At 48.4% G+C, this 27,337-nt stretch overlaps 1 protein-coding gene across 1 annotated transcript in view; it reads left to right on the top strand.

Annotated features, from left to right (window-relative positions):
* ENDOU (endonuclease, poly(U) specific) overlaps positions 1 to 27,337 on the top strand; it is a 67,030-nt gene that overhangs the window by 39,244 nt on the left and 449 nt on the right. Inside the window, exons 6-11 of the mRNA XM_075337164.1 lie at positions 70 to 217; positions 14,009 to 14,208; positions 20,768 to 20,881; positions 21,615 to 21,721; positions 24,237 to 24,379; positions 25,740 to 27,337. The exon at positions 25,740 to 27,337 is cut by the window's right edge and continues 449 nt beyond it. Coding sequence (XP_075193279.1) covers positions 70 to 217; positions 14,009 to 14,208; positions 20,768 to 20,881; positions 21,615 to 21,721; positions 24,237 to 24,379; positions 25,740 to 25,851 — 824 coding nt within the window. The 3' untranslated portion in view covers positions 25,852 to 27,337. The remainder of the gene's footprint in view (positions 1 to 69; positions 218 to 14,008; positions 14,209 to 20,767; positions 20,882 to 21,614; positions 21,722 to 24,236; positions 24,380 to 25,739) is intronic.

The following is a 27,337-nucleotide window of genomic DNA, read 5'->3' as shown; positions in this document are numbered from 1 at the left end:
ACAAATTAAGAGATTTACAAAAATGATCCTTCTGCACACAGATATTTTTAATTTATTTTCTCTTTCTAGGAGCTGACATCAGCAAAGATGAGATAAAGGCCGTGTCTGAGATCTTGTATCAGTCAGATGAGAACAAAGCAGCAGAATCGGATATTACGTTAAATAAACAGGAAATGGCACAAAACACCAAACATAAAGAAGATCTGTGTGATAAGCCGTAAGTCCCATCATCAGGGAAGTAGGAGATAGTTAGCAAGAAACTACATAAATATAACTCCTGTAGGCCTATGAGGATTCAAGGGGGTTCGTTTGGTCTAAACAATCCTCAAATTGCGCACACTGTCCACTGTGAGGATTCTCCTGTGTCAGCGCCTCTAACGGCAACCATGTGATTGCTAGTAGGAGATATGCATAATCCTGGCCAGAATCTGTCTAGACTATTTCTGACTTCGTGCCATACACTTATGTGGCGCCCTGGACAAGCCAGGACATCACAGGTACAGCAACAACGCACCCAACACCCCGGTTAGGAACACCAGAGTCACACACAAATCCTTGTTGCCTTCCTCCAGGGGCTGATGTCCACACCAGGTGGGGTGGAGCCAGGCGGTTGGCTCCACCCACCGAGGAGTTCACAGTCCTGGAGGCGGAAAAAGAAAGGAGAAGAGGAAGGGAAAGTGAAGTGGAAGGAGGAAAGTGGTAGTGGAGGAGCACACTGACCGTGTCCGGGTACGTGGCCCGGGCACCTACAACAAGGTTGGCAGATGGTGGTGACCATCTGCAGGCGAGGCCGATTGACGCACAACCGTAAGGACCGGGGTCGGGCGGTGGCCCGCCGGTACCGGACCGGGGAGCGAAGAGAAGCCAGCACCATTCGGCAGGGCCTACGGACCCCGACCAGGCTTGGAGTCGCCGTTAAACTGGTCAAATCCGTCAGCGACGGGAACCTCCGGGGTTTCCCAGTAGCAAAGACCCGACTGAAGGCAACCGCTCAACCGTGAAGGGAAATACAGCTACCGCCACAGCTAGAGTTCCCAGGGCCAGCGCCTGCGGGCAAAAGGGGCTCCTCTGGCAACTACACCGCTGGGGAGCGGGTCACCGGTGGGAAGCCATCGGGGGCCGAAAACACATCAAAGGTGCAGGGAGAGACAGTTACCGCCAACCTACCGGGAGTGACCACCGCAGCCATCTGTGGGACCCGTCCATCCAGCCGTTTGTTTTACCAGAGACTCCGTGTACGTTACTGGCTGAGTGAGTACCACCGTGCCGCCTGGCACTGCGCTGCCGCCCACGTGACCCTGCACCTCCCCAAACCCTGCCAGCCACCTTACAGTCACCATCACCGAGCCCTGGGACCACCAAACCCCCCTACCCACGGAGGGGAGAGAAACACCTCAGCTGCTCCCTGTCATCGCTCCCGGGATCCCCGTCCAGAGCAGCGGTGGTATCCCATTATCACCACAAACCGTGGATGGTGTCACGGACTGACTTCCCAAACCCAGAAATCATCCCCTTTCACTCACGGGCGAGGAGCGCCGCTCGAGTCCCCGGATCTGGCCCACAGCTCGAGCCACCGAGCAGCCGCAGCGCCGGACCCGAGCATGGTGAGCGCAGCGTCCCCTCCTCCGCCCGTGACCGCCTGGTAGAGGTGCGCCTTGTGTCCCGCTGGAGGTGTCCGGACGAAACTTTTCAGAAGCCGCCATCTTGGGCGCGAAAAGTTCCCCGCTCGAGCGTCTTCCCGAGCAGTGGAGGCGCGAAAGTCGAAGCTCCGCCCCTGAAGAGGAGGTGCCGGAAAGAAACCAAGGGCGGACGGAAACAAGATGTCTGCGCCCGATGGAGCCGCTGGAGGAGCGGTGGATGTAGCCGCAGAAGTGCCGGTAGATGGAAATGGGCAGGGCCGTGCTCTGGCCGCAGGAGCGGGAGGGGTTGCGGCCCCCGCCCTTGCTCAGTTGATGCCGTTCTCCTTGCCCTATGTGCCCGGAGCTACCTGGCTGCCTCAGTACGACGGGAAACCTGATACCTTGCAGGTCTTCCGAAAGAAGCTTAGCCCGCTCCTAGAACTGTATCCCCTGACTGATAAGCAGCGTGCAGCGGTGGTGCTGGGGCAGCTAACCGGCAGGAGACGGAGACCTGGGCTGAGGGGGACCGGTCCTCCGTGGCCACTATCTTCGAAAAGCTACAGATTGCCTTTGAGACTCGCACCGGAGCTGAGCTGCGAATGCAGTTTTACCAATGCCGACAGCGACCTACTGACGGTATCAGAGACTATGTCCAGCGTCTGCAAACTTCTCTCCGGACACTGAAGCGGGTGGATACCATCAATGATGCTGACAGTAACAAAATGCTGGTAGAGCAGTTCATGCAGGGGATGAGATCCCCGGAGGACCGCAAACCGCTTCGGCTGTGGGCCTTAGAGCACCCGGATGTGGACTTTGCCGTGTTGAAAGAACAGGCCATTTAAAGCTCTGCCGCCCCTGGCATCCGATGTCCCCGGAGCGGCCCCGTGGCCAGCTGAGATGGCTCCCATTGTGGTAGCCCCTTCTCACCCAGCTCCCGCAGCGCCTGCAACTTCTGGCGGAATGATGGAGGAACTGGCTGCCCAAGTCCGTCGCATGGATGGAGACCTCGCCGCACTCCAGCCTCCAACGAGACCCAGGCCCCCGGGGGGGTTACAGCTCGCCGACCGCCCAGATGACGTCCCCTGGATGCAGCGGAGGAGGGCTAATGATCCACGGTATGGACCTCCAATCTGTTACAGGTGCAGCAAGCCCGGCCACTACTCCCGACGGTGTCCGTTAAACGAGCAACCCCTGGGGCCAAGGGCCAATCCTCAGGAGTAGAACCCAGTGGCCCCCCCCGACTGGCGGGACCGGTTCATTGGGGCCCGCCCCCATCATCCCTCTGGCCGTGGACGGTGTCCCGAGGAAGGCGCTCCTGGACACTGGATCTCAGGTAACCACGATACCATATACACTGTATCAACGGTATTGGGGGGATGATGAACTTGCCCCTCCAGACGGCAGCATGACATTGATCACCGCTGATGGCCTCCCCTTGACCCAAGTGGGGTACTAGCGAGTGGCTATGACTGTGGGGCGGACCGAGCTGCAGCACCAAGGAATGATCGTGATAATGAATGACCCCAGCGATCATGATCCGAAGGTAGTGCTAGGAACGAATGTAATGGAGCATTGCATGAGTGAGGTGCTGACCCTACTACAACAGCTGGCCGCCACCGCAGCAGGAGGCCAGACAGAGGGCTGTGCAGCGCGAGATTCAGGCCTTGATGAATCGGCAGCAAGTAAACTCTGTGGGGGGAGAGATTGGGGGAGTGAGAGTGATGGATGTGGCCCCTTTAATTGTGCCTCTCCGGAGCGAAATGATGATTTGGTGTAGGGCAGCAGTAGGTCCCCAGGGACGTGATTACCCAGCCATGGTAGAGCCCATGTCCTCCGAACACTGGCCCACTGTAATGGCCGCCCGGGGAGTGGTAGACGTTAAGAAGGGGAGAGTGCCCGTGAGGGTGTTAAACTGTGGGGAGGAGGAGGTTAGGCTCCCCCAGTACGCTACCCTTGCCAAGCTACTTACCCTGGACCCCCACACCATCCAAGAGGCTGCGTCCCCGACCTCCCCGCCTTCAGCCAGTCACCACATGTCCTCTGAACGGTTAGTTGAGTGGTGTCGAGAGTTACACGTAGGCACTGTCGATACCCCCACACATCACAGAGACGGGGTATACCGGGTAGTGCAGGAGTATGAGCAAGTTTTCAGCAAACACCCGCTGGATTTTGGGCAGATTAGAGGGGTCCAACACTACATCCCCACCGGCAAACACCCCCCCATTAAGGAGAGGTATAGACCTATCCCACCCGCACACTATCAATGCGCCAAAGACATGTTGAGGAACATGAAAGAGGCGGGGGTTATTCAGGATAGCTGCAGTCCCTGGGCAGCTCCGCTGGTGCTGGTCAAGAAAAAGGATGGCACCATGAGAATGTGTGTGGATTACCGGAAGATCAACCAGATAACGCATAAAGATGCCTATCCTCTGCCCCGTAATGAAGAATCTCTAGCCGCGCTGAGAACTGCTAACTACTTCTCTACCCTTGACCTAACCAGCAGGTACTGGCAGGTGGCGGTGGCGCCCGAAGACCGTGAGAAGACCGCCTCCTCTACTCCCATGGGACTCTGTGAATTCAACAGCATGCCGTTCGGGCTGTGCAACGCCCCTGGAACCTTCCAACGGCTAATGGAATGCTGTCTGGGACATCTGAATTTTGAGAACGTCTTGTTGTACCTGGATGATGTAATTGTGTACTCACAGACGTATGAAGCCCACCTGGAGCACCTAGCTGAGGTGTTCCCGTCCCTTGCCAAGTATGGGATGAAATTGAAACCCTCCAAATGTCACCTGTTGAAGCCCAGAGTGCAGTATCTCGGACATGTGGTGGGCGCGGAAGGCGTCGCGCCAGATCCAGAGAAGATCACTGCCATACAAGACTGGCTGACACCGACCACGGTGAGGGAGGTGAGAAGGTTCCTGGGGCTGGTGGGCTACTACCGCCGCTTCATTAAGGGGTACACGAAAATGGCTGCCCTATGCAAGACCTCCTTGTGGGACAGACCAAGGGTGGTAAACCTCCGGGAACCCCGTTGGCGTGGGGGGAAAAGCACGAAGAATCCTTCCACCAGCTGAAGACGTCTTTGACCGGGGAAGAAATCCTAGCGTACCCCGACTACAGCCTCCCGTTCATCCTCTACACTGATGCCATCAATGTGGGCTTGGGGGCGGTGTTATCCCAGGTCCAAGACGGAAGGGAGAAGGTGATCGCTTATGCTAGCCGAAAACTCCGACCTACAGAAAGGAACCCTGAGAACTACAGCTCTTTCAAGCTCGAGCTCTTAGCACTGGTGTGGGCTATCACCGAGCGGTTCCGCCATTACCTAGCAGCAGCCAAATTCACCGCTTACACAGACAATAACCCATTAACCCATCTGGACACAGCTAAGCTGGGTACCTTGGAGCAGCGGTGGGTGGCCAGGCTATCTAATTACGACTTCAGCATCAAATACCGGGCCGGTCGTACAAATGCTAATGCCGATGCACTCTCCCGGATGCCCCACTGGTCGGAAGAGGGGCCGGATGAGGATGACCTCGAAGAGATCGAGTTGCCTGCGTTTCACCGGCCGCTAGTTGAGAAGTTACGTGTTCATCAGCAACAGGTGAACCTAGACCCACTGCCCAGTCAGGGGTGGCAAGAGGCTCAGGACCAGGCACCTGCTGTCCGCTTGATCAAGACCCTGGTGGAACAGGGCTCTGCTGGGATATACCCTGCCACCCCTGCTGAGGCCCAACGCCTGTGGCGGGAACGAACCCGGCTGTACCTGCACCAATGGAAGTTGTACCGGGAGTTGATCAACCGGAAGACCCACAAGAAGGTTCGCCAGCTGGTGATTCCCCAGGCTAACGTGCCCACTGTCCTACAGGCATACCATGACGGTGCCGGGCACATTCGGGTGGAAGAAGCTGGAAATGCTGTTAAGGGAGCGGTTCTATTGGAGTGGGATGCGGGAATCTGTGGAGGCCTGGTGCTGAGAGTGCGGTCCCTGCGCACTGAGAAGAAGGGACGAGGCCAGCCAGAAGGCCCCTCTACGCCCAATCATTACATATCAACCGCTGGAGCTGGTTGCCCTCGACCATGTGAACCTCACTCCTAGCCGAAGTGGGTATACTTATGCTCTGACCATTGTGGACCACTATTCAAGATTCATGGTGGTTGTCCCAGTCAAGGACCTGACCGGCCGTACCGCCGCTAGAGCCTTCCAGGCCTATTTCTGTTGGCCGCACGGATACCCAGAGAGGGTGCTTACCGACCGGGGCCCGGCCTTTGAAGCGGAGGTATTCCAAGAATTCTGCCAGTTGTATGGTTGCAAGAAAATTTGGACCACGCCTTACCATGCCCAAACCAATGGCATGTGTGAAAAGATGAACCACTTGGTCCTGGGCCTCCTCAAGACATTACCGCTGGAAGAGCGGAATCTGTGGCCGGAGAAGCTACCTGACCTGGTCGATATGTACAACAACATCCCTTCCAGCTCCACAAAGTGCACACCGGCATACCTGATGAGGGCTCGGCCTGGTCGACTGCCAGTGGACCTAGAAATGGGCTTGGAGGCCCCAGAAGCACTTCCCTTGACTGCAGGATGGGACGCTTGGCGAAGAGCGCAGTACCAACAGGTCCAGGACTATGTGGAAAAGAACTTGTGTCAGAGTCGGAGGCAGCAGGAGCAGTTCTTCAACAAGAAGGCGCCTGCAGGTCCCTTTCAGCCGGGGGATGTAGTCTTGAAGCGAAAGCAAAGGACCCATAAACTGGACGATCAATGGGAGAAGACCCCGTATATAATACAGCCCACCGATTGGGAGGATGGGAAAGCCTACCAGATTAGCCATGACCAGGGGAAGACTTTGGCCACGGTTTCCCGGGACCACCTGAAGAGGTGCCCACCGCCATTGAGGACGGCAACTGAAGCCCCGGCCACCGAACCGAAAAAAAAGGGGTAATCCACACCATGATGGGCGACTTCCCGGCCGATTGGCCTACACAGAACGGCGCCGTGATTCTTCCAGTAATACTGTTCCCACAACCCGTGGAGGAAAAAGAGATGGAAGTGGCCGTTAATGACCCAGCGCCCAGGGATGTGCCTGTACCCAGCTCCCCTATGCCTCTGCCTGCCCCACACGATAGCCGGCGGGAGGAACCAGCTGTGTCCTCTGCCTCACTGCCCACCACCACTAACATTGGGCCATGTAGGTCCACACGCCCCAACCTAGGTCGACCCCCGCTTAGGTACAGGGAGACTACCATTTAGGGGTGTGATCAGTTGAATGTATAAATGTGTAACCGAATGATAAGGAAAGTAATCAACCGAGTAATTAACCTGATTTGCAACCGTGATTGAACCGGCCGTTGCCGGCAACTAGTCACCGTTGGGACTTTCTGCACCGTTCGCGTAAGAAACTGCTTACGGACAAGCCCGAGAACTTGCAGGGCAACCACAAACTAGTGGCATGTAAATAAAAATGTTGGCTTATACCGTTACCGCCTCCGGAGAGGCGGATTTGGGAGGATGGGCCTGGAGGAAATGGATGGCCCAGGCCCGCCACTACCGTAACTGGTGGTAATCCTCTGGGGGTCAGGGGTCCCCCATGGACGTGGGTCCCCTGAAAGAGACCGTACCCGCTCGGGCAAATTGGTTCTGGACTGGGGCAAGGGGTGCTGCCCACTTCTTAGGGGCAGCATCAGGGCCAGGTTGTTTGGGCGGGGGGAGAGCGGAAGCCGTTTGTTTCATAAAATTGACTGCTGTTTAGTAACGTTAAAAGTACCGTGCCTCCCGTTATGGGAAGTTTATACAGTAATGCTTGTGTTTAATGTTTTTATATGTTTTTACTTCTTTACAGTTAACAAAAATAAAACCGGTGATGGACGGGTAGCCCGCGGACGGTCTGCGTTTAACCAAGGGGGAATGTGGCGCCCTGGACAAGCCAGGACGTCACAGGTACAGCAACAACACACCCCACACCCCGGTTAGGAACACCAGAGTCACACACAAATCCTTGTTGCCTCCCTCCAGGGGCTGATGTCCACACCAGGTGGGGTGGAGCCAGGCGGTTGGCTCCACCCACCGAGGAGTTCACAGTCCTGGAGGCGGAAAAAGAAAGGAAAAGAGGAAGGGCAAGTGAAGTGGAAGGAGGAAAGTGGTAGTGGAGGAGCACACTCACCGTGTCCGGGTACGTGGCCCGGGCACCTACAACAAGGTTGGCAGACGGTGGTGACCGTCTGCAGGCGAGGCCGATTGACGCACAACCATAAGGACCGGGGTCGGGCGGTGGCCCGCCGGTACCGGACCGGGGAGCGAAGAGAAGCCAGCACCATTCGACAGGGCCTATGGATCCCGACCAGGCTTGGAGTCGCCGTTAAACCGGTCAAATCCGTCAGCGACGGGAACCTCCAGGGTTTCCCAGCAGCAAAGACCCAACTGAAGGCAACCGCTCAACCGTGAAGGGAAATACAGCTACCGTCACAGCTAGAGTTCTCAGGGCCAACGCCTGCGGGCAAAAGGGGCACCTCTTGCAACTACACCGCTGGGGAGCGGGTCACCGGTGGGAAGCCATTGGGGGCCGAAAACACATCAAAGGCGCAGGAAGAGACAGTTACCGCCAACCTACCGGGAGTGACCACCGCAGCTGTCTGTGGGACCCGTCCATCCAGCCGTTTTTCTTACCAGAGACTCCGTGTACGTTACTGGCTGAGTGAGTACCACCGTGCCGCCTGGCACTGCGCTGCCGCCCCCGCGACCCTGCACCTCCCCAAACCCTACCAGCCACCTTACAGTCACCATCACCGGGCCCCGGGACCACCAAACCCCCCTACCCACGGAGGGGAGAGAAATATCTCAGCTGCTCCCTGTCATCGCTCCCGGGATCCCCATCCAGAGCAGCGGTGGTGTCCCATTATCACCACAAACCGTGGGTGGCGTCACAAACTGACTTCCCAAACCCAGAAATCATCCCCTTTCACTCACGGGCGAGGAGCGCCGCTCGAGTCCCCGGATCCGGCCCACCGCTCGAGCCACCGAGCAGCCGCAGCGCCGGACCCGAGCGTGGTGAGCGCAGCATCCCCTCCTCCGCCCGCGACACTTATATTGAGAGCATAAGAAACAGTCTAGTCATATTTTGCCCAGATTAAACATAGGGACCCACATACAGCAGTATGCAAAGTCATGCTGGGCAAAAACTAGCCCAGATTGGTCAATGAGACCATTGCACAAACTCAAATTGGCATGTAAAATAGGAGAACAAGAGTCAAAAAGTGCCAAAAAGTGAATAACATTTTATTATTACAGACATATTTGTGCAACCAGCAAAAAAGGGTTAAAAACACAAAGGGATGTGAAGAGGCATAAGCAGGACCGCCAAATGGAATGGTATAGAAAGATGACCGATATAAATAAAGCGTACAGGGGAATGTCAAAGCAAGAGTTGGAAGGACAATACATATAAAGTGCATGTGCATAATTACATATAAGATAGTCCGCTGAGACACCCCCAAGACATACATAAATTCTGGTCCAATCATTTAAATAAGGCAGCATAAACAGAGTAAAGTGGCCAGTGCATGATCCTGAGTATGCAGAAAAGAGGCTCCCCCATACCCCACCAACGTACGTTTCGCCTATTTGAGCTCCGTGCTCAAGTTCGGCTTCCTCAGGGAGGGAGAAGGCAGCGCCATGCTCGTTATAGCCTAGGGGTTTATATGTTATGAAGCACACACTTGCTTCCTCATGCGTCACATCCTCAAATGACGCGCACACACGTCAGCGACGTCCCGATGGAGGCGGGCCAGCCGTCGGGCAACACCGCGCACACGCGAGAGCGGGGACGCGTCATCCCACTCCCGCGAGAGCGCGGCATCCTTTCTGATCCCGTGCTCTCGGACTTCCTCCCACAGACTCCATTGGTTGCAGCACGCCGTTCCAAAAATTTTCAGGACATCCTGGTGGCTAGCCACTATGTCCCCCCTGCCCGTAATCCGTTTGGTTCCAGGGGTCCAATTGTGGGCTGCCAAAAGTGTGGCCACTGTATGGCTTGCAGAAATGTGGTCCGCAGTACTACGTTTTTTTCGTCTGATGGGGCCCAGACTTTTCAAATCAGAAAATACATCACGTGTGGTTCCACACACGTGGTGTATTTTGCTGTGTGTCCATGCTCCCTGATCTATGTGGGGCTCCAACTCTTGCTTTGAAATTCCCCCGTACGCTTTATTTATGATATCGGTCATCTTTCTATACCATTCCATTTGGCGGTCCTGCTTATGCCTCTTCACATCCCTTTGTGTTTTTAACCCTTTTTTGCTGGTTGCACAAATATGTCTGTAATAATAAAATGTTATTCACTTTTTGCCACTTTTTGACTCTTGTTCTCCTATTTTACATATTTTGCCCAGAGTATCCATATTGTATTCTTGTAGTCACGTGACTGCTATTCCCCGCGCTGACACCAGAGAATCCTCACAGCATGAAATACGTGTTATGTGAATTCACAAGTCTGTAGTCGCATAGAGTGATATAGAGTGACTGCAGACTTGTCATTGTAGACCAGACAACCTCTTTAACATAAACCATAGAAAATGCATAAAAAAATTACAAATATCCTAGTACATCCTCTCTTAATCTCCTGTTTTCTTTGACCCTAATTTGTCTCATAAGAAATAAAGCTGAGACTATATAAAGAAATCTTTTTTTATAGGTCCAGATGCTCAGCCATGTCCTCCTCCTTCTTCTCACTTTTTTGTGTGTGACTGTAGACAACTTACTACAGCAGAAGCCTCCCTGATGTGCCCAATGTGCAATAGGACAAAAAATTACTAAGCCCCACCCAAGTGACCAAGACACGTGGCTTCACCTGCCCACCATCCAAAGATGGGACTGACCAGCAGGAAATTCATTCCTGTTTTCCCTGCAGGATAGCCACAAAAATGACTGTTTCAAATACTGCAGGCTGACAAAAAATGAGGGCATCTAATTAAGGGTGTTATGAGTCACAAATCACCATCTTGATAATAGGAGATTATCACACTTAAAGGTGTTGTCCTCTACTGGATAACTCTCTTATTAATGGCCCCAGGCAGATGAAAATTTAAAAAAGATGCTCACCTCAAATGCCATTCCTTTACACATAGTGTTGCCTCTAGAGATGAGCGAATCAGGCAAGATTCAAATTCACCTGTTTGTGTGGATTTTCCATGGAAATTCGATTTGCTGAGAAGTTATTCTCCATGAATTGATTGCCACTTATACTCTGGGGTCTCTACAGAGCCTAACGGGTGCTTTACACCCTGCGACATCGCTAACAATATATCGTCGGGGTCACGTCGTTAGTGATGCACATCCGGCGCCATTAGCGACATGGCAGCGAGTGACACCAAGGAGTGACGATCAACGAGCGCAAAAATGTCAAAAATCGTTGATCGTTGACACGTCGCTCCTTTTCATAATATCGTTGGTGGTGCATACCGCTGGTTGTTCGTCGTTCCTGCGGCATCACACATCGCTATGTGTGACGCCGCAGGAACGACGAACATCTCCTTACCTGCGTCCACTGGCAATGAGGAAGGAAGGAGGTGGGAGGCATGTTCCGGCCGCTCATCTCCGCCCTTCCTCTGCTATTGGGCGGCCACTTAGTGACACCGCAGTGACGTTGCTCTGACGCTGAACGCACCTCCCCCTTGAAGAAGGGATTGTTCGGCGGTCAAAGCGACGTCGCTGAAAAGGTATGTGCGTGTGACGCTGCCGTAGCGATAATGTTCGCTACGTCAGCGATCACCAAATGTCGCACGAACGGCGAGGGCGGGTGCTATCGCGCACAACATCGCTAGCTATCGCTAGTGATGTCGCAGTGTGCAAAGCACTCTTTAGAACCATAAGGCGTAAAAAATAATGAAGACTCTTTATACTTACCTTACCTCTCACCTCTCCAGCCCTACACTCCTCACTGTCACCCAGGGCCAGACTGGGACTCGCATTCAGTCCTGGCAGTTGGAGGTGCACAGGCCACTTTTTGCGTGTTGAATGTGTAATATCTTTGTCCACTTGTAGGTTGTGTAACACGACCATATAACATGCAGTCACGGCTTCATCCAGTATTACAGCTCAGGTCTATTTATTGTTCTTAGTAGCAGGACCTGGTAAAGACACTATTTTCCCTACAGAGTTGGGTCTCGCAGATAATGAAGAGGATGCTGCTCTCCACATAATGCTGCGGTCATATAGCTGATGGGCAGGGATATAAAATCAGATCCCCCTGAACTAATATTGATGACCTATTCTACAGATAGGTGATCAGGGAAGCTGTTGTTTTCACTGGTGATAATTTTGGACACATACCACTTAGGGAATATGCAATTAAATTTTTGGGGGCAGATCCCACCATGGAAACCACTATGAAAAATCCTCGAATGACCATCTGCATCTCCTCACTGTGCACAGGTTCAGGCTTTTCAGCATCTTTTACCCACTTCAGGTTTCTAAACCCACCAAGTGATTAAAAGAAGTGACCGCTCCATTCTTCTGGTGTTTTCCACTCGGAAAACGTTCTGTATTTTACAATGTAGATCAATAGGAAGGCTCGGAAGATGCCGGAATCTACAACTCCCAGCCTGTCCTGAACAATTGTAAGTAGATGCTGGGAGTTGTTATCAGGCTCCAGACCATACAGGAACCACAAAACTTATAAGACGCAGGAAATATCACAAATAATCATTTACATCTAGGTACCTTTATAGGTGACATCTTCTCAGTCGTTCCCATCCTTTTTGTCTCCACGCAGTACAGACGCCATGATGAGGTTTCGTGCCCACTGCTCGTCTCTGAAGACCTCACTCTTTATTCTTCAGCAGCACTTCCCCATACAGCACCTTTACAAATAAAAGTATCATTATACTGCCCCATAAATATAAATATCTCCCATGCTGTGCCCCTGAATAAATAATTGCTGTACTTCCTTTAATAAATATCCCCCCACACTGCTATTATCCAGAATACCTCCAATACTGCCTCTCTCATTAATATACCCCCACGCTGCCTCTTTCAATAATGTCCCCATACACAACTTCTCTCCATAATGTCCCCTCCACACTGCTCTCTTTATAATATACCCCCCACACTTCCTCTCTCCATAATATCCCCCATATTGCCCTTTTTGTTTTTTATTATTATTATTATTATTATTATTAATATTTATTTACTAGCTGTAGTACCCGACATTGTCTCTCTCCCAGTCTCTGTCTGTCTGTGTCTGTCTGTCTGTCTCTGTGTGTCTGACTCTGTGTGTCTGGCTCTCTGTCTGGCTCTTTCCCTGTCTGTCTCGTTCTTGGTCTGTCTCATTCTAGGTATGTCTCTTTCCCCGTCTGTCTCTTTCCCCGTCTGTCTCTTTCCCCATCTGTCTCTTTCCCCGTCTGTCTCTTTCCCCGTCTGTCTCTTTCCCCGTCTGTCTCTTTCCCCGTCTGTCTCTTTCCCCGTCTGTCTCTTTCCCCGTCTGTCTCTTTCCCTGTCTCTTTCCCTGTCTCTTTCCTTTTCCTTGTTTCTCTTTCCCTGTCTTTTTCTTTGTCTCTGTCTCTCCCTAATTTTGTCTCTTTCCCTGTTTTTGTCTCTTTCCCTGTCTTTTTCCCTGTCTGTCTGTCTCTTTCCCTGTCTGCCTGTGCCTGTCTCTTTCCCTTTCTCCCTCTCTCTCTCTGTCTGTCTGTCTCTGTCTCTTTCTGTCTCTCACTATCCATCTCCACATCTTATTACCTCACACATAAGATTCTTATACTAACAATTTATTTTGTTCCTATAGCAACCAACCACAGCTGCTATTAATAACCAGTAGGTTGCAGCTCCATTGACTTTAATGGAGGCAGGTTTTTTGGAAAGTAACTGTAAAGCGCGAGGTTAAATTTTCTGGTCAAAACATAGTCTATGATGTTCCCTGAGTCACATAGGGTGTATGCTCAAAATTTTGTGATTGTAAATGCGACAGTATGGATTCATTTAGCGGATGTACACAAATACATACATATATACATACACTCAGCTTCATATATTATATATATTTGCCCACAAACTGCTCTTTTGTACTTCACACACACACAAAATACAACGCACCCTCCATACACACACACACACAATGCAATGCACCCCCATTACCCCATGCACCCCCCACACACAATACAATGCACCCCCCCGATTACCCCCTCCACACACAAAATACAACGCACCCCTCATTACCCCTCCCTCCCACACACACAATACAATGCACCCTCCATTATCCCTCCCCCCCCCAAAAAACACACACACAATACAATGCACCCTCCATTGCGTCTGCACCTTCGTACAGCAGCTCCTATTGGTCGGCACTTGCTGATCATTGTTGGTCCATGTTTTCTTCAAAGGCTTTATTTTGTTACATCAGATTGTACCAACACGTGAATGAAGATATATTTAAAAAACCAACGTACAAAGCATTTATCGCCCTGCTGAACAATTATGACAGAAAGACCGGAACAGATGAAACCTGCACAGACGAGGAAACTGAGGAGCAGGACAAATTCCTCCAGGAGATTCAGAAAACAAAAGTTATAAAGGAACTGTATAACTTTTTTCACAAAAAAGGTACATTCTGAAGGTTAAAATAATAATTACCAAGATTATTATATTTATGTTGGAAATGAGTGTGCAGAAAATGCTCTTAAAGCCATTGAATGAAAGTGGATTGAACTTACCCATACCTGTAGGAAATGAGATTTTGCGCCTAATTTGATAGCTATAATGTTCCTCTTTCATCGAGTATAGGAGAACTTACATCAGGGATTAGCGATCTTATCTGAGGTGCTTATGAGGGTACATTCACATGGGTTAGATGCACTTTTCTCTTGGATATTGAAGTGTGCACATCTACAGTATGTTATGGTACCAGAGTTAGATAAGGTGGAATGTGCTCTAAAAATGTTCCAGTATAAACTGAGATGCCTTGGATGTTCTCCTTAGCGCATTGATGATATTTCAAGATCTGTGGCCTGGTAACATCACTATCTTGATATGAAAATATGCTATATTCTAAAAAAAAAAGCAACAGCCACACAAAAAAGTATAATTGTGGAATCAATAACTCCATTCCTGTTGACATAAGGTAGACATGAAGTAATTGCTTCTATTCCCGTGGTCTAAGGCCTGGAATAGGTTAATGACACCACTCCTGAATTTCTAGGTCAACGATAAAGTTAGTCTCTATTTTCAAGGAGGTCTACGATAGTGAAAGGGTTAATGCCTGTGTAGTGCCCCGCGGGCTCGGCTGCGACCGCCGAGCGGCTCGGATCTGTGCTCGTACTGCGGGTGGTGGCTCCAGCCTCTCACGGACCCAGGGGTAACGTCGCTCTGCAAGGGAGTTGGCGCTACACGTGGGGATTTGGGTGTTTGGTTTGGGATGATAGTTCGTGACGCCACCCACGGGTTATGGTGATTGTAGACACCACCGCTGCGATGAAGGTATGGGGGGGCTCCCGGGAGCGATGTAATGGCGCAGCTAGGTGTTGACCCCTCCGTGGGTAGGGGGTGTTGGTCCTGGGGCCCGGTAGGCGAGTGCCGGGGTGCAGGGTGAAATGTTGCAGTGCAGTGCGGTGCGGTGCCTGATGGCACTGGTGTACTCACTCTGACACAAGACACTGGAGTCTCTGGTAAACCAAATGGAGTGATGAACGGGGCCCACAGCCGGCTGCAGCTTCTCCCAGAATAGGTTGGTGGTTTCTGCCTTTCTCCTGCACCTCTGTGTGTAAATGTTTGACTCCTATACCTAGACACCGGTAGTCCGCTCCCTGACTTGTATATGCCGTAGGAGCCCGTTTGCCCGGAGACGCTGGCCTTTTGGGTCTCTATGCCTTGGCGGTAGCTTTACCCTGTATGGTTGGGCAGTTGTCTTCTAAAGGGACTTGTGTGGGATAGGTCCTTAAGTCCAGTCCGCAATCAGTTGATTCAACTCGGCCCTGTCGGTTCAGGGCTTTGTACTGGGTCGGAGTACCCTGCCTGGTGCTCCGGTATCCAGTTGGCTCCCCGGTTCGGTTCCGGTGGGCCACGACCCTGTCCCAGTCTCTTACGGTTCCACCGGTCGTTTTCCCGGTCTCCTGCAGGCGGCCACCACTGTCTGCCTCCTTGCCAATGGTGACTGGGCCCCGACCCAGCCACCCAGTAGTCTCTTGGCAGCCTGGACACAGGACTGCCCGTGAACTTGTCTGCTCTTCACCTCCTCTAGACTACTCTGCTCCCGACCTTGAACTTCTTCTGTGTGTTGTTTTCCCGCCTGCAGGCCTGTGAACTCCTCGGTGGGCGAACCCCACCGCCAGGCTCCGCCCCCCCCTGGTGTGGACATCAAACCTGGAGGGTGGTAACAAGGTTTTTAGTTTGACTGGTGTTACCTAATCGGGAGGGGGTGTGGTGTTGTGTGTGACTACCTAGGACGACCTGACTAGTCCACGGCGTCACACCTGCATCTGAGTAGGTTTAGGTATAAAAAAAAAAAAGATTACTCTATAAATTCCTGCTAATCTATGGCACAGAAAGTGTTAATGGCAAATATCTGGTAATCATTCTAGCTGGAGAATGACATGCTCCTGATTAATTGGGAACAAGGATAGTGTTGCTCCATTGGCCTAAACTACAGTTAGGTCCAGAAATATTTGGACAGTGACACAATTTTCGCGAGTTGGGCTCTGCATGCCACCACATTGGATTTGAAATGAAACCTCTACAACAGAATTCAAGTGCAGATTGTAACGTTTAATTTGAAGGTTTGAACAAAAATATCTGATAGAAATTGTAGGAATTGTACACATTTCTTCACAAACACTCCACATTTTAGGAGGTCAAAAGTAATTGGACAAATAAACCAAACCCAAACAAAATATTTTTATTTTCAATATTTTGTTGCGAATCCTTTGGAGGCAATCACTGCCTTAAGTCTGGAACCCATGGACATCACCAAACGCTGGGTTTCCTCCTTCTTAATGCTTTGCCAGGCCTTTACAGTCGCAGCCTTCAGGTCTTGCTTGTTTGTGGGTCTTTCCGTCTTAAGTCTGGATTTGAGCAAGTGAAATGCATGCTCAATTGGGTTAAGATCTGGTGATTGACTTGGCCATTGCAGAATGTTCCACTTTTTTGCACTCATGAACTCCTGGGTAGCTTTGGCTGTATGCTTGGGGTCATTGTCCATCTGTACTATGAAGCGCCGTCCGATCAACTTTGCGGCATTTGGCTGAATCTGGGCTGAAAGTATATCCCGGTACACTTCAGAATTCATCCGGCTACTCTTGTCTGCTGTTATGTCATCAATAAACACAAGTGACCCAGTGCCATTGAAAGCCATGCATGCCCATGCCATCACGTTGCCTCCACCATGTTTTACAGAGGATGTGGTGTGCCTTGGATCATGTGCCGTTCCCTTTCTTCTCCAAACTTTTTTCTTCCCATCATTCTGGTACATTTTGATCTTTGTCTCATCTGTCCATAGAATACTTTTCCAGAACTGAGCTGGCTTCATGAGGTGTTTTTCAGCAAATTTAACTCTGGCCTGTCTATTTTTGGAATTGATGAATGGTTTGCATCTAGATGTGAACCCTTTGTATTTACTTTCATGGAGTCTTCTCTTTACTGTTGACTTAGAGACAGATACATCTACTTCACTGAGAGTGTTCTGGACTTCAGTTGATGTTGTGAACGGGTTCTTCTTCACCAAAGAAAGTATGCGGCGATCATCCACCACTGTTGTCATCCGTGGACGCCCAGGCCTTTTTGAGTTCCCAAGCTCACCAGTCAATTCCTTTTTTCTCAGAATGTACCCGACTGTTGATTTTGCTACTCCAAGCATGTCTGCTATCTCTCTGATGGATTTTTTCTTTTTTTTCAGCCTCAGGATGTTCTGCTTCACCTCAATTGAGAGCTCCTTAGACCGCATGTTGTCTGGTCACAGCAACAACTTCCAAATGCAAAACCACACACCTGTAATCAACCCCAGACCTTTTAACTACTTCATTGATTACAGGTTAACGAGGGAGACGCCTTCAGAGTTAATTGCAGCCCTTAGAGTCCCTTGTCCAATTACTTTTGGTCCCTTGAAAAAGAGGAGGCTATGCATTACAGAGCTATGATTCCTAAACCCTTTCTCCGATTTGGATGTGAAAACTCTCATATTGCAGCTGGGAGTGTGCACTTTCAGCCCATATTATATATATAATTGTATTTCTGAACATGTTTTTGTAAACAGCTAAAATAACAAAACTTGTGTCACTGTCCAAATATTTCTGGACCTAACTGTATATGCTTTAAGGACACTGAAGCTGACCAGATCTAGAGCAAGATAAAGAGCCGCACTTACAAGTTCTATAGAAAAGAGTTTGTAAATGCTGCACTTAACTTAACAGCTTCATGACCAAGGAGATATATATACAGTATGTATGTATAATATATATAATTAGTGGGGAAAAAAGTATTTAGTCAGCCACCAATTGTGCAAGTTCTCCCACTTAAAAGGATGATCTGATCCGATCTGATTTGATGTGATCTAATCTCATCTTACCCACCCACACCTGTTATCCCCATAGATTGTGCTGTCAAACTGTGACAGTGTAATGTACCACGTACAGGCAGGGATTGCGCTGTTCTCTGCTGCCATCCACGGCCCCGTGACGCGATCACATGACGCCAATGGATTGTCATGACAGTGCGGGGTCAGCTGATGACCCATGTTGCTGTCATTACTCACTTCCTTAGATGCCAACAGAGCGCCGACACTCACAGGAGAGCAGCATTTCTGATAATTACTGATCAACAGTAGAGATCAGATAGTGCAGACATAAAGTCCCTTAAGGGGACTAATAAAATCAATAAAAAATGTAAAACATTTTGTTTAAATAATCTGAAACAGAAAAAAAACCTAAAAGTTCAAATCACCCCTTTTTTGCCACATTGAAAATGAAACAGCAACATAAAAAATACAGTGCCTACAAGTAGTATTCAACCCCCTGCAGATTTAGCAGGCTTACACATTCGGAATTAACTTGGCATTGTGACATTTGGACTGTAGATCAGCCTGGATGTGTGAAATGCACTGCAGCAAAAAAGAATGTTATTTCTTTTTTTATTTTTTTTTAAATTGTGAAAAGTTTATTCAGGGGGTCATTTATTATTCAACCCCTCAAACCACAAGAATTCTGTTTGGTTCCCCTAAAGTATTAAAAAGTATTTCAGGCACAAAGAACAATGAGCTTCACATGTTGGGATTAATTATTATACTTGGTCAACATGGGAAAGACAAAGGAGCATTCCAAGGCCATCAGACACAAGATCGTGGGGGGTCACAAGGCTGGCAAGGGGTACAAAACCCTTTCCAAGGAGTTGGGCCTACCTGTCTCCACTGTTGGGAGCATCATCCGGAAGTGGAAGGCTTATGGAACTACTGTTAGCCTTCCACGGCCTGGACAGCCTTTGAAAGTTTCCACCCGTGCCGAGGCCAGGCTTGTCCGAAGAGTCAAGGCTAACCCAAGGACAACAAGGAAGGAGCTCCGGGAAGATCTCATGGCAGTGGGGACATTGGTTTCAGTCAATACTATAAGTAACGTACTCCACCGCAATGGTCTTCGTTCCAGACGAGCCCGTAAGGTACCTTTACTTTCAAAGCGTCATGTCAAGGCTCGTCTACAGTTTGCTCATGATCACTTGGAGGACTCTGAGACAGACTGGTTCAAGGTTCTCTGGTCTGATGAGACCAAGATCGAGATCTTTGGTGCCAACCACACACGTGACGTTTGGAGACTGGATGGCACTGCATATGACCCCAAGAATACCATCCCTACAGTCAAGCATGGTGGTGGCAGCAACATGCTGTGGGGCTGTTTCTCAGCCAAGGGGCCTGGCCATCTGGTCCGCATCCATGGGAAGATGGATAGCACGGCCTACCTGGAGATTTTGGCCAAGAACCTCCACTCCTCCATCAAGGATCTTAAGATGCGTCGTCATTTTATCTTCCAACAAGACAACGACCCAAAGCACACAGCCAAGAAAACCAAGGCCTGGTTCAAGAGGGAAAAAATCAAGGTGTTGCAGTGGCCTAGTCAGTCTCCTGACCTTAACCCAATTGAAAACTTGTGGAAGGAGCTCAAGATTAAAGTCCACATGAGACACCCAAAGAACCTAGATAACTTGGAGAAGATCTGCATGGAGGAGTGGGCCAAGATAACTCCAGAGACCTGTGCCGGCCTGATCAGGTCTTATAAAAGACGATTATTAGCTGTAATTGCAAACAAGGGTTATTCCACAAAATATTAAACCTAGGGGTTGAATAATAATTGACCCACACTTTTATGTTGAAAATTTATTAAAATTTAACTGAGCAACATAACTTGTTGGTTTGTAAGATTTATGCATCTGTTAATAAATCCTGCTCTTGTTTGAAGTTTGCAGGCTCTAACTTATTTGCATCTTATCAAACCTGCTAAATCTGCAGGGGGTTGAATACTACTTGTAGGCACTGTACATGTTTGGTATCGCCATGTTCACGAATGCCCAATCTATCAAAATAGAAATTCCGCTAATCTGATCGGTAAAGGTCGTGGTGAGAAAAAAATCAAAACATCAGAATTACATTTTTTTGGTTGCCATAACATTGCATTAAAATGTAGCAACAGGCGATCAAAATATTGCATGTATCTAGAAATGGAATAATTAAAAACATCAGCTCAAGACAAAAAAAAGCTCCAGATCCCAAAAAATGACAACGCTATGAGTCTCGGAAAATGGCGCCAAAAGCGCAATACTTTTTTTTTTTTTACAAACTTCTGAAATTTTGTTCAAAACTTAGATAAAAGTAAAACTATACCTGAAAACGGTAAATCGCACGGGGTTTAATAACAAGCAAACTGCAAGGTTTTACTCATTGAAGATAATAAGAGAACCCCTTTAAGGCCAGTAGACCTGGTGATCTAGTGCAAAGAGAAGATTAATGCCAGTAGCCATTGCAGTACAGGGCAGAGAAATGGTTTCTGGTGATGTGGGGCAGTGTAAGGGATCTACTCATCATCAAAAATGTAAAGATCTGCTAGCAGTTCCGTTTTATTAAATAGTATGTTATTGCATATACTGTGCATTACCAATATCTAAGGGTCTGTATATATTGTAATATCTGTAGGACTGTACAAACAAGAGCAAGAGTTTGTTGATGACCTGAAGAACATGTGGTTTGGACTTTACTCTCGGTCCTCAGGGGAACAGGACTCCAGTGGCTTTGAACACGTATTTGTGGGTATGTATGGTTCATGGACACATCTGTCTTACAAGAGAAGCAATATGTATACTGTATATACAAATATATGGCACGCAGAAGGCGGCATTGAGTTCTGAGGTGAAATCTATTGCAAATGGACGCAAAAATTTTGTTGGTATCCAAAAATGGAAACAATGATTTTTTACATGGAATATTTTTATAGGGTACATCATTAGTACATCACTCACAATGACTGTTCTTATACCATTATCTATTGACCATATAATCTTGGACTAGAGAACATGTATTCCATCACAATGGCTCATGCTGGATGATTAATGAAGGAATCGTTTCTCTATTTCTACAACCTATTGTTTTGGTTAGTTTCCGCCAATATTTTGCATCTGAATCATGGAGCATTTTTACCATAAGTTGTCACATTTGAAGCCATGATCTTTTCTCCTTCTCTGATAAGACATGTCCCTTTCTCGGCAAGCAAAGTGCAAAAAGTGTCTATAACAAATGTGGGTAAAACCACTGGCGGACAGATGGCAGATACGGCGGCACAGTGTGTCTATAATTACATTTAAATTAATTGTGGATCACGTATAGTGCCAGACGCAGGTCATTCACGAGAGTGGCCTGACTCTTTATTGCAATAATATATAAAGGTTAGCCTTCTACCAAAACCCATATTTTATCATACAGAGATAGAGTGATGATGTTACCTAATATGAAAGTTTTTATAATGAAATCAATCCCTCTTCATCAGGAGAAGTTAAGAAGGGCAAAGTGTCTGGTTTCCACAGTTGGATCCGTTTCAGCCTCTTAGAAAAGAAAGGAATGATCGATTATCACAGCCATAACTATGATGGGCCGGTAAGTTCTATAATTACTCATATATATGGTTCAGGAAGGTATTCCAATTGTGTAGTGTTATCAGGATAAACACCAGAGATGCAGATCTGTCCTCCGGGGAGGGCATGTAATGGCCATTTGGACTGACATAGTAAAAGAACGGCTGGTCACCATTATTTTATCCAGAATCTGATCTGTTTGCTTCTACAATTATGCTAGATCTCACCCCATGCATCCAGTCCTCCATGCAGATCAGTTATTCAGGCGAAGGTTGTATCCTCCTCGTGGATCACGCAGAGAACCCGCAGTCTTTTCTACTATACATAATGGCATTAGCAATTACGAATTCCTTTCACTGCAAACTATTCCTATATCCATGAGAATGGCAGCAGAGCAAACAGGACAATTGAATTTAGACCCAAAATGTGGAGACACAATCTAATTATGAGCCACCCGAGTCTTGCCTTGTTGACACTTCAGATATGGTCAATTGGAAGGACAAATTAGGTTACATCCAATGTGTTCATTGTCACAAAGCAGCATGCCTGGCCAGCTGCAGGGAGGCTGAACTGGGGTCATCAAAGAAATCCTCCCCAACCCATCATTGCTCAACCACCAGTCCTTTATGCTTTATCCATTTAACCCATTGTCTCAAAGAGGCGTAATGTTTGATTGATTGGCTTCTACTAGAGATGACCAAATCTGCAGAGATTTGAAGTCAATCTCCCCAGACTCCAGAGGATATTAAAATTAAAAAAAAGAATACTCCCCCCCACCCCCCACTGCTCACTTGTTCCAGAACCACCACATTCTGCTGTGCGGTCCATCGCATCTCTCCACCATCACTCAATTCTTCTTCAGCCTACTCATTTCTGGGCCACGTCTTCTGGGTTGACTAGGCCTCTGATTTCCCTGTGCATCATGCCATTGTGATGTACGTTGTGACGTCATAACATTACTAAAAGAGTTGCCCGAGGCCTAGATAATATATCGGGGGATGCACATTGTGACAGCACGGCACACAGGCACGTTTAGTGGCCTAGTCGAGCCAGTAGCCCCTGCCTAGAGTGAGGATGACCAAAGAAGATGTGTACAACAGACAAACACCACAGGAAAAGGCGAAGAGCTGGATATTATTTTGCTGAATTTGCATTAAGTAAATTGTCAAAAATCCATATTCTGGAGAATACAGATGTTTGGAAATTTCAATGCGAATTCTATTCCACCTGAATAAATTTGCTCTTTTCTAGCTTCTACCATTTCTAATAAAGTACAAGTAAAAAGTTCTATGAAGATAGTTCCAATTTACAGTAATATGATAATGTTGCGGGCGGGGAGGGCGCTGCGCTCACCACGCTCGGGTCCGGCGCTGCTGCTGCTGCTCGGTGGCTCGAGCGGTGGGCCGCATCCGGGGACTAGAGAAGCGCTCCTCGCCCGTGAGTGAAAGGGATGGTTTGGTTTGGGGATGTAGTCCGTGACGCCACCCACGGTTTGTGGTGATAATGGGACACCACCGCTGCTCTGGACAGGGATCCCGGGAGCGATGACAGGGAGCAGCTGAGATGTTTCTCTCCCCTCCGTGGGTAGGGGGATTTGGTGGTCCCGGGGCCCGGTGATGGGGACTGGAGGGTGGATGGCAGGAGTTGGGGAGGTGCAGGGTCGCGGGGGCAGCACAGTGCCAGACGGCACGGTGCTACTCACTCAGCCAGTAATGTACACGGAGTCTCTGGTAATACAAATGGCTGGATGGACGGGTCCCACAGACGGCTGCGGTGGTCACTCCCGGTAGGTTGGCGGTGACTGTCTCTCCCTGCACCTATGATGTGTTTTCGGCCCTGATTGCTTCCCACTGGTGACCCGCTCCCCAGCGGTGTATTTGCCAGAGGAGCCCCCTTTTGCCCGCAGGCGCAGGCCCTGGGAACTCTAGCTGTGGCGGTAGCTGTATTTCCCTTCACGGTTGAGCGGTTGCCTTCAGTCGGGTCTTTGCTGCTGTGAAACCCCGGAGGTTCCCGTCGCTGACGGATTTGACCGGTTTAACGGCGACTCCAAGCCTGGTCGGGGTCCGTAGGCCCTGCCGAATGGTGCTGGCTTCTCTTCGCTCCCCGGTCCGGTACCGGCGGGCCATCGCCCGACCCCGGTCCTTACGGTTGTGCGTCAATCGGCCTCGCCTGCAGACAGTCACCACCGTCTGCCAACCTTGCTGTAGGTGCCTGGGCCACGTACCCGGACACGGTCAGACTGCTCCTTTCCCACTTCACTCCTTCACTCTTCCCGTCCCTCACTCAACTCTCTTTTCCTTTTCCTGCCTCCAGGACTGTGAACTCCTCGGTGGGTGGGGCCAACCGCCTGGCTCCACCCCACCTGGGGTGGACATCAGCCCCTGGAGGGAGGCATCAAGGATTTGTGTGTGACTCTGATGTTCCTAACCGGGGTGTGGGGTGTGTTGTTGCTGTACCTGTGACGTCCTGGCTTGTCCAGGGCGCCACAATAACATGCAGTGTAATACAGTCTTTTCAATTTTTTTTAATCTTCACAGTGGACTACTTACCCAGATGTGTTGGGGAAGCAGTTTAATTGGGAAGGTTTCCATAAAGAAGTTGGCACCCAATTGATTGGATCAAGCCCTGAGTTTGACTTTGCAATTTATACCCTGTGCTTCATCAGTCGTCCTGGTAAAAAGTAAGTGAACATTTTACATTCCGTCAAGCACACTGCTATATTATAGCTCTGTACAATCGTCGAAGTATGCAGAGTCATGATCACACTCTCATAGCTTTCTGGGGACCCTTCGGCAGCAATTTATGCATCCAAATTAATACTAAACCAGTAAAAAAATTGTGCTGTGCTCCATCACGTAATGTGTTATGAAACTGTTCAACTAGACACATTGCGTCTAAGGTAATAACTATTCAACTATAACTAAGTTGTGCAGTGAGGCTCACTATATGGCAATACCTCATCTACTTATGGTTCTGTAGGTACTATGTGTGTTGTGTTGATATACAGCCATAAGTGGGTAGCATTTCTGATATTAGTGATGTTCACTGTTAATTTCCTAAAGGGAGCATGTCAGGTCTTCCAAGCCTTCCAAATTGCAACCATTAAGTTTTAGAACCCTATTGCTGCTGCTAAATATTTATATATGTGTGCCAGAGTAACATACAACATTGGTTATCACATGCAAAATAATTAGGACTAGTCCAGGTGATCATCTCTTCATCCAAATTAGCCTGGCTTCAGATTCAGTGCAGATTCAGTAATCACTGCTCCAGGCGTGATTGACGCCTGTCATCTCTAGAATTGAGTCACCATGACTTTCTGAGCACGCACAGTGTAGTCGGGTGTGCTGCACCTCGCAGCATCCGTTATGGAAGTGGCATCATTTCAGAGATGACGTGGCCAATGGATAAGACGTCAGTTATAGCAGAAGCCATTATATTCTTGGTGAAGTCCTAGCTAATTAGTCTAAGGTGATCCATACTATATTACCTCACTTGGCACACATTTGAGGATCTGTCTGGAACTTCAGGCTTATCTAAAAGCAGAAATAGGCCTGTAAAACTAAAAGGTGGCACTCTGGACGATTTGGTGCACCCAACTGGTGGCCACTAATTTCCATTCTCACACAGTGTGTTTGATTCACTTTATAAGGAGGGAAGGGGTAACAATGGAAATAGGTTTAACGGAATCATCTCTCCAATACCCAAGTCATGGTCTAATTCTAGAATTCTGTGCCAATTAATCACCACTAGCCTAATAAAGAAACAAATGCAATGTAAGTGTATCTTACAGATGCAGATATGCCTTATTTTCACGTAAGCATTCAAAATACCCCTGCAAAGGATATACATCAATAAAATATTGCTCCTTATGAAATCATCGAAATACAGAGGTACAGTTAGGCCTAAAATAAGTCCATTTGTATAGCTGCACCCCTGTGTGTATGAGGTGTAATAATGATATCCTAGTGATTAAATTCATACAATATCACACAGTGTAATATGGTCTAAAAATGATCTTCTCTTCATCTCATCTGCAGATGTACTATCAGCATGGGAGGACATGAAATAGACATACAAACGTATGAATGGACCAAGAGCTACTATAACAATGGCAAGAAGTACATCGCTACAGCTTATCCTACGTTTTAGAATGGTCAATGACAAACCCTTTCACATTCTACAACTAGTATTATAATTATAAATTCTCTATTTGACAAGAAATCATAAACACATCCAACAAGACCTTGAAGCAACTCTCCTAGTAATACTGCTATAATGATATCCCCCTATTGCATCTGGACTGTCACACTTGCCTTCATATCACTCCTAAAATCCTACTCATCTATTTACCCTGTCTTTCCAAAAGAGACTAAAACCAGTAACATTTACAGCCCAGTCATGTGAAGAGGTCAGCCATAACTGGGGAACTCCAACTACTGTACATCGATGTTTTCATCGGTACACAGCTTGAGGCCTTTCCCATTTTGCTAGACTCCTGGCTTTTGTGAACATACATTGCACGTTATACACTCAAATGCGCACATACTCTGCATGTTACACACTCACATGTGCATATACACTGCATGCTATATACTCAAATGCGTAAATACACGCATGTTACACATACACTGCATGTACACTGCATGTTACACACTCACATGTGCATATACACTGCAAGTTGCACAAACACTGCAAGTTACACTCACATGCGCACATAAACTGCATGTTACACACTCACATGTGTACATACACTGCATGTCACACACTGACATGCGCATATACACTGCATGTTACACACTCACATGTGCATATACACTGCATGTTACAGACTCACATGTGCATATACACTGCATGTTACAGACTCACATGTGCATATACACTGCATGTTACAGACTCACATGTGCATATACACTGCATGCTATATACTCACATGCGTACATACATGCATGTTGCACATACACTGCATGTTACACACTCACATGTGCACATAAACTGCGTGTTACGCACTCACATGTGCATATACACTGCATGTTACACAGTCACATGTGCATATACACTGCATGTTACAGACTCACATGTGCATATACACTGCATGTTACACAGTCACATGTGCATATACCCTGCATGTTACAGACTCACATATGCATATACACTGCATGTTGCACATACACTGCATGTTACACACCCACATGCACAGATACACTGCATGTTACACACTCAAATGCGTACATACACTGCTTGTTATACTCACATGCGCATATACACTGCATGTTATACACTCACATGTACATATACACTGCATGTTACCCACTCACATACACTGCTCGTTACACACTCACATGCGCACATACACTGCATGTTACATTCTCACATGCACACATACAATGTATGTTACACACTCACATGCACATATACGCTGCATGTTGCATATACACTGCATGTTACACACTCACATGTGCACATACACTGCATATTACACACAGTAGAAGACATACAATGTTCTCTCCTCTTCAGTTCTTATACACCACCAAAGGTTGAAGGACCTTTAGTCACATGACTCTGATGTCACAAAAATCCTTCTACACTTCTAACCTATGAAACTGTGTTTATAGTGGAGGAGGGCAATATTAGTACA

Source organism: Anomaloglossus baeobatrachus, chromosome 2 (assembly GCF_048569485.1).
Source record: "Anomaloglossus baeobatrachus isolate aAnoBae1 chromosome 2, aAnoBae1.hap1, whole genome shotgun sequence".
Taxonomy (NCBI): domain Eukaryota; kingdom Metazoa; phylum Chordata; class Amphibia; order Anura; family Aromobatidae; genus Anomaloglossus; species Anomaloglossus baeobatrachus.
Note: the sequence above shows the minus strand (reverse complement) of the source record. Positions and strands in the feature narration are given on the sequence as shown.